Genomic DNA, 8,236 nt, shown 5'->3' on the forward strand with positions numbered 1-8,236 from the left:
GATACTAGCAACCTGGCTAACTACTGTTTAAATTTTAATTCCTTATCCACAGGTTCTCTTAAAATTTCTAAGTAATAAAATAATTATCAGCTACAAATGGTTTCATTTCTTATTTCAATTATCTTACCAAACTAAAAAATATCTTATTGTTTAGGACTTCCAATATAGTATTTAATAGAAGCATCTCTGTTCTTTTTTAAATGCCTTGAAATGCTAGTTATGATATTTTAAAAATTATTTTGTTAGAAAAAGAGTGGAAAATATTAATAGTTTCTATATCTGGGTAGTAGTATATGAATGATTTTCATTTTTGGTTTTACAGTTTCAATATTTTCCAGATTTTCTGTAATGAATATGCATCACTTTAAAAAAGAAAAACAGTAGTATTTTTGAATTGTCTGGAAAGGTTGTTTTTCTTTTTGAAATATAGTTTTGATAAACATCTATAATAATGAAAGCATAATATGCTAATTAGACCGGACAGCCAAACGAACGTTTGGACATCATTCCGGACGTCCTTCCAGATGAAGTCTCAGAGGGCTGAGGCAGAGGAGGTTAGGGGAGATCAGGCAGGAAGGTGAGTAGTTAGGGGCAGTCATGCAGGCAGGCAGAGTGGTTAGGGGTGATCAGGCAGGCAGGCAGAGTGGTTAGGGGTGATGAAGCAGGCAGGCAGAGTGGTTAGGGGCGAGCAGGCAGGCAGGCAGGCAGGCAGGTGAGCAGTTAGGAACCAGAGGTCCCGGATTGTGAGAGGGATGTCTGACTAAACCGGCAGTTGGACATCCTCTGAGGGGTCTCGGATTGCGAGAGGGTGCAGGCTGGGCTGAGGGATCTACCCCCGTCCCCCCTTCCCCCCGGGCCTCTAGTGTAAATAGAAAACTTTGATCATTCAATAAAAATTCTATATCTCTGTATCTTTACGTGTGTGACTCCACATTGAACAGAATTTTGACCAAGAAGCTTGGGAAGGAAGGGTAATAAATTGGGCTGTGAACCCAGTGGCATTCATGTATAGGGTTGACCGTTCCGATGCTCTTGCACCTTCATGCTCTGTCTTCTCACATCCCAGTCCTTTGGCCGGTCTTCCTTAGGCAGGAAGTGCTGGCAGAGAGTGCTGTGGTTGCTGGTCAGAGTTCCCTCTACGCCTCTGTGGTAGTCACTGTTGCCATGGCTGCGATAGGGCACAGATCCTTTAACCAGCTACCTTCTTCCTTGCCCTGCTTCGCGGTGGCCAGGAGTTGGAGGAACATATCCTGTTATGGGTGCACAGGGGAGGGCTTTGTGAGGAAGGGAGTGTCTCACTTCGCTCTCAGAGGAAGGAAGATGTCGAGAGGAAAGTGTCCTCGTGGGGACAGTGCCATGCGCCCGTAGGGTGATCAGGACTAAGCACAGATGTGAGCTGGTCGGATGCAGCATTCCCTTTGAAGTTACAGTTCATTTCCCTGGCGCATAGTTTACCGCACAAAGATTTCCAGCGTGTCCTTTTTCTCTATGTGACAATGGCTTTAGCGTTCACTAGTGAAGTTTGTCCTAGCATCGCAGCCTACACTGCACGTGCCGGTAGAGATGTTTTGTATGTACAGCAGATGTGCTCAGGCCTCAGCCCTCACTTCACCCAGGCCTGTGCACACGGCACCCCTCCACAGCCCCTTCTGAAGCAGCAGCCTCCCTCTCCTCACCCTGCTCTGTCTTTCTCTCCATCCCGGTCCTTGCCCAACATCACATCACATGTGTGTTCATTTGTTGCTCTTCCCTACCAGATGCAGTCTCCTTGAGGATAGTAACTTTATCTCTGGTTTATATTGTGTCCCCAGGCCCTAGAACAGTCTGGTAGGTTCTTAATAAATATTTACTGACTGAGAAAATGTAAACCAGTCAGAAAGTAACGTCTTGGCAATATCAGTCAATTATTGCTCTTCTGTCTTGCTGGAGAATAGGAAATGAACAATATCTCATCGGCCTCCGAATACTACAAAGAAGTTTTGAAACAGGACAACACTCACATGGAGGCCATTGCATGCATTGGGAGCAACCACTTTTATTCTGATCAACCAGAAGTCGCCCTCCGCTTCTACAGGTGAGCTCTACCTTCAGTTTGTGAGACTCCTTTCCTGTGGAATATTGGCGAGACAGTAATAAAGAGGGAATGCAAATGTAGAGAAATAGTGTATAAGCCATGTCTGTATGAGACTAGAAACTCAAACACCCAGGTGTTTTTGTTTTTTTTTTTTTTAAATATATTTTACTGATTTTTTACAGAGAGGAAGGGAGAGAGATAGAAAGTTAGAAACATCGATGAGAGAGAAACATCGATCAGCTGCCTCCTGCACATCTCGCACTGGGGATGTGCCTGCAACCAAGGTACATGCCCTTGACCGGAATCGAACCTGGGACCTTTCAGTCCGCAGGCAGACGCTCTATCCACTGAGCCAAACCGGTTTCGGCCACCCAGGTGTTTTATGAGCATTAAAAGTAACCTCTAAAACTTTAGAAATGCACAGATATTTGGCACCTTGTAGAAACACACCCCGATAATCACCTGAATGTTTAACCCTATGGCATTACAGTCTTAGGTAGCAATGTAGAGGTTTCTAAGGGTCACCATACTCATTTTGTACTCTCAGTATAAATCCTCTCACATGCAAAGTAGCCATTTTGTCATTGACCAGTAACAGTTTAATGGCTGCTGGAAGCACCTCCATCTCACCATCTCTACCTTCATTAATGCCATTATCTATACTAATCTGTACTAATAAAAAGGTAACATGCTAATTAGACGGGACCTCTTCTGGACATCCTTTTGGACGTACTTCCAGACAAAGCCACGGTGGCGGGGGGCAAGGCAGAGGCAGTTAGGGGCGATCAGGCTGGCAGGGGAGGGCAGTTAGGGGCGACCAGGCCGGCATGGGAGGGCAGTTAGGGGTGACCAGGATGGCAGGGGAGGGCAGTTAGGGCCAATCAGGCAGGCAGGCAGAGGTGGTTAGAGTGATCAGGCAGGCAGGCAGAGTGGTTAGGGATGATCAGGCAGGCAGGGGAGCAGTTAGGGGCATCAGGCAGGCAGGCAGAGTGGTTAGGGGTGATCAAGCAGGCAGGCAAATAAGCGGTTAGGAAGCCAGCAGTCCCAGATTGCTAGAGGGATGTCCAACTGCTGTTTTAGGCCCGATCCCAACCTGCAGTTGGACATTCCCTGAGGGGGTCCCAGATTGGAGAGGGTGCAGGCCGGGCTGAGGGACCCCCTCACCCCATGGATGAATTTCATGCACCGGGCCTCTAGTGTATACTGTAATGACCTTGAAGCTGAGATGGGGGTGAGATTTGCAAAGAGAAGCAGGCCCCAGGTTCTGAGCCCCAATGGGGACCTGAAACAGCATCCCGTGTTTTGTGAAGTATTGTCAACTTTTGTCCAACAAATTTTTCAGTCTAAATGAACTCTGTTCTCTGGTTCTCTTCTGAGCACAGACTTATTTTATCCTATAGCTTATTTCTGGATTAATTTTTAAATTTTGATTTCCTCTTCAGCCCTTAGGTAATACAAGGAGGTAATTGGCAACTGACAAGAGTTCTTCCCAGATACATATAAGTGATCATGTCAGTGCTGTCTTGAGTCACGCAGCTGACTGTTCCCCTGCCCCCAAGCGGGTCACAGGTTCCTCAGGGCAGCTGGGCTGGATTTCATTTGCTTATCTGAACTCTTGTCCTTTGTCCTGTGGGATTAATGATGCGTAGAAGCAAATGGGCTTCTTGAGCTGTAGCGGTCTGTCTTCCTTGGTGGGAGCCCATTGGAGGTTGGTAGATGCAGCTAAACCACAAAATACTTATCACCAAAAACAGGACCCACTCAACTGAAAACGTGGAAGTAAATGCTAAACATCCTCAAATTAGATCAGGAGGTTTAGGAGCTTAGCTATGGGTACAAAAGCTTTATGAAGCAAAAATGTGTGGGTTTTACTTTTCGTGACTATTTATGTCTTATTTTGATTCTCTAACCAAGCTTTTTGGAGGGAAAAAATTTACATAAGTTGTGTCTGACCTTGCCTCTGGACACATTCCCCATAACTGGTACTATTAAAAAAGGCATGCTTTTGTATTTGCTTTAACATTTTTTCATCAACTGCAATACTTTCTATTTCTATTTGGGGGTGTTAAAATTATAAAATAAGTTCATTTCTAACTTTGTAAAAAATACATGTGTCTAAACATTTGTAAAGTTGGTCTGACAGCCAAACATGTCTCCTCTTCTCAAAAAGGCGCCTCCTGCAGATGGGCGTCTATAACTGCCAGCTCTTCAACAACCTGGGGCTCTGCTGCTTCTACGCCCAGCAGTACGACATGACGCTGACCTCATTCGAACGTGCCCTTTCTCTGGCTGAAAACGAAGAAGAGGCAGCTGATGTCTGGTACAACCTGGGACATATAGCTGTGGTATGTTGTTCCTCTCACATCCCTTCTGTCATAGAAAAGGTAGTGCAAGTCAGTCTGAAGGCATTTTCAGGAATTGTGAATCCAGGCTTGGCAACAGTCTTAGGTAGCAATGTAGAGGTTCCTAAGGGTCACCATACTCCTTTTGTATTCCCAGGATAAATCCTCTTACATACAATTCCCCACTTGACTCCCATGATTGGCACTTGCTGCCCAGACGGGAGGAGGTGGCAGGAGGAAGCGTGTGGATCGGCGTGTGCGGAAATGTGTGTTGCTTTTGCAGGGAGTAGGAGACACGAATCTGGCCCACCAGTGCCTCAGGCTGGCTCTGGTCAACAACAACCACCACGCCGAGGCCTACAACAACCTGGCCGTGCTGGAGATGCGGAAGGGCCACGTGGAACAGGTCAGCGCCCTGCGTGCACAGTGGACAGGCTGCTGTCTCCAAAGAAAAGCTGTCCTGGCAGCGCCTCCACCGGCTGTAACTTAACAGGGAGCCCGGGTTTGAATCCCAGCCTGTCACGCATTAGTGATGTGACCTGGCACAAGTCACTTGTCTCCAAAACAGAGCACCTAGTTTATCAGGACAGACCTGCACCCCCCAGTCTTCCCTGTTGTAGGGAAATGTTGCATCATTCACAGTCCCCACCCACCAGGGAGCTGCTCAAGCCAGAATCCTAGGAGGTACCCTGGAAACCTCCTGTTCGGACTGCCTCTCCTGCCACCCCATGTCCCCAGCGTGGTTGACAAGCCCTTGTCAGGCCTACCTCCAAGCCTCGTCCTGAACCCGGCCACCTTCCTCTCCCCACCACCCTCTCCCACCTGCTCTCACCTCCTGCCTGGACCAATGCAAGAGTCTCCTTGCTGGTCTTTTTGTTTCCAAGTCAGCAAGTAAGTGTGCCCTCTAAGACATCCTCCTCAGGACAGCCGCAGGGATTTTGAAGAAACAAACAAGATTATTTTATTACTACTTCGCTTAGCATCCTTCAGAGGCTTTCTCTTTTCACTTGAAGTAAAACCTGGACTTCAGCCCTTGGCCTAGGAGGCCCCGTGGCATGTGGCCCCGTGGCATGTGGCCTCTGGCTCCGTGGCTCCCTCTCAGACGACACCTTTTGCCGCTACCGCAGTCCCCCCTTCCCCACGGTTTCACTTTCTTTGGTTTCAGTTACTCGCACTCAACCATGGTCCTAAAATGTTCCATGGGAAATTCCAGGAATAACAACTTAGGAGTTTTAAATTGAGCGCCATCCTGAGCACGATCCCTCTCCATCCTGCCCAGGACGGGAATCATCACTCTGTCCAGTGCGTCCACGCTGCACATCAGACACTTAGTAGCTGTCTCAGTTATCAGATTGGTTATGAGAGAGAGAGGAAGGGGGGGTGGGAGGACATTTATATCACGTATATTGTCATAATTGTTCTATTTTACTATTGTTGTTAACCTCTTAGTGTGCCTAATTTATAAATTAAACTTTATCATCAGTATGTATGTATAAGAGAAACATAGAATGTACAGGGTTTGGTGCTATCCCTGGTTTCAGGCATCTGCTGGGTCTTGGAGCGTTTCCCCGTGGATGAGGGAGGACTGCTGTCCACCTTTCTTACTGACTTCTGGACACATTAGCTGCCTGCTGCTCTGCAGACATGCAGGGACTGTCCTTACTTTAGGGCCTTCGGAAAGTTCTTGCAGACCCTGCAGTGACTTTTCTTTTTGTCACTGAGGTCTCAGCTTCATCCCCTCCTTAGAAAGGCCGTCTCACACTTGGTGTCAAGGAGACCCTCAGGCACTGGCAGCAGAATAGGAAACGCATGCTCACTGCCACCCAGCACAGAACATGGAGCTTTGAAATTTGCTGTGGCGTTTGGTTGTGTTTGTTGTTGAATTAGAGAACAGATCATTAGGAGCCCACTAAACCAGTCAACAGCAACACACACTGGATTAACAAGACTTTTTATTTTTATTTTTAATTTTTTAGCATTGAGAGGATTATATTTTGAGTTGTCATATTGAAATATAAACTTTATAGGAACAGCGGTTCTCAAATAACTAAATCTACTTAAGTTTTCAGTTCCCTTATTTTCACCATATTTTGAAACACTTTAGTATTAATCTAGTTTTGGAAAATATACGTAGTTAGTATGTTAGTAAGTTGTATTACATGAGGAATGTCATCTGTATTTATCACATCATGTTTATTCAGGTCCTATCTTGGGTAAAGGATTCTTTACCAAAAACCCCACAAATACAGTGCTGACATCTGCTCAGATGCCTTTGGTTTTTCTTGTCTTTTCTTTACACAGGCGAGAGCGCTGTTGCAAACTGCGTCATCTTTAGCACCCCACATGTATGAGCCGCATTTTAATTTTGCAACAATCTCTGATAAGGTATTCTCTTTCTATAGCAATTTGGTTTTTAAAAAAATCATACAGATAAATAAGGGCATTCTAACCATAACTTCCGGAAAGAAATGATTTTTTAAACACAATTATTATAAACACATATGTCTTCCCTTAAGGGACCGTGTAATAAACTTTAAAGAACGTTATCACCGAATATTGCCTAAACTTAATACCATTATGGATTGCAGAAGAATTATTTTACGTTTTAAGATATGACATTTAGTCATTAAAAATATACTCATTAAGGAGCTGCTGGGTTTGGGAAGGATTCAGTAATTGGCATTTACAGAAAGGAAATTATTTATATAATTGGTTATTTTCTTTTTCTCATATTTTTTCAAGTCAGACTTGTCATCTAGGTGAAAGAATTCTACATTCCAAATAGCATAATCAAGCAGATTACCCTTGGGAACCATTTGAGTTTGGATGGTGTACAGATAGTATGTCTTGTTTTGACTCCCTTGCTCATTTTTTGGGAGTTTTCTTCTGTGGTCTTATTCTGGTCTTTCTTGCAGATTGGAGATCTGCAGAGAAGCTATGTTGCTGCTCGGAAGTCTGAGGCCGCATTTCCGGATCACGTGGACACCCAGCACTTAATTAAGCAGTTAAAGCAGCACTTTGCTGTGCTCTGATGGCTCCTTAGACCAAGTGTATTTTTACGATGGGGCATTGTATGAGGGAAAAAAGTGTGTTTATTTACATATGTGATACAAACCTGTGCTTGAAATTAGTGAGGATGACACGAGGGAGTTTAAACAAGAATGTAAATTAAAACTTTTATAATAACTTTGTAATATTACAAAAGACAGGATTTCCGCATTTGTAAGTAGATCATGAAGCCTCTCCCACATTATATAGTGGGTGTTTATTTATAATGTTTATAAACCATTTTCATGAATTTCCTCAAAGTTTTATAAATGCACATTTTTACTGTTCTTAAGCTTGCCATTAGCTATCATGTAGCTAAAGAGGTCTGAAACTTGCACTTTTATGGCTGAAAATGTGTATATTTACTCTAATTAGAGATTTATTTAAAGTGTTTATCAGATACTTTGTGAGAGACTCTACATTTTCATATGTGTTATGCTTTAAAATAAATCAGTGTGTAAAACACCATCATTCTGTTATTTTTCATGAGATTTTATTTCAGGGAGCTCAGATAAAAACGTCTTTCAGAAGTCTGTAATCTTAGAAATCAAGTCATCATTTTTTTTTAAAATATATTTTATTGATTTTTCACAGAGAGGAAGGGAGAGAGATAGAGAGTCAGAAACATCGATGAGAGAGAAACATCGATCAGCTGCCTCCTGCACATCTCCCACTGGGGATGTGCCCGCAACCCAGGTACATGCCCTTGACCGGAATCGAACCTGGGACCCTTCAGTCCGCAGGCCAACGCTCTATCCACTGAGCCAAACCG

At 44.3% G+C, this 8,236-nt stretch overlaps 1 protein-coding gene across 6 annotated transcripts in view; it reads left to right on the forward strand.

Moving 5' to 3' along the window:
- The window catches only part of TTC8 (tetratricopeptide repeat domain 8), a 37,941-nt gene extending 30,006 nt beyond the window's left edge, over window positions 1–7,935 (forward strand). For 3 of the 6 annotated variants that reach the window (XM_036315094.1, XM_036315111.1, XM_036315137.1), the window contains 5 exons: window positions 1,935–2,074; window positions 4,245–4,419; window positions 4,700–4,822; window positions 6,718–6,801; window positions 7,332–7,935. In XM_036315094.1, coding sequence (XP_036170987.1) covers window positions 1,935–2,074; window positions 4,245–4,419; window positions 4,700–4,822; window positions 6,718–6,801; window positions 7,332–7,448 — 639 coding nt within the window. In that variant the 3' untranslated portion in view covers window positions 7,449–7,935. The remainder of the gene's footprint in view (window positions 1–1,934; window positions 2,075–4,244; window positions 4,420–4,699; window positions 4,823–6,717; window positions 6,802–7,331) is intronic. The other 3 variants (XM_036315103.1, XM_036315119.1, XM_036315128.1) reach the window with 3 other exon arrangements.
- Window positions 7,936–8,236: the final 301 nt, after the last annotated feature.

Source organism: Myotis myotis, unplaced genomic scaffold (assembly GCF_014108235.1).
Source record: "Myotis myotis isolate mMyoMyo1 unplaced genomic scaffold, mMyoMyo1.p scaffold_m19_p_1, whole genome shotgun sequence".
In the NCBI taxonomy this organism is placed as follows: domain Eukaryota; kingdom Metazoa; phylum Chordata; class Mammalia; order Chiroptera; family Vespertilionidae; genus Myotis; species Myotis myotis.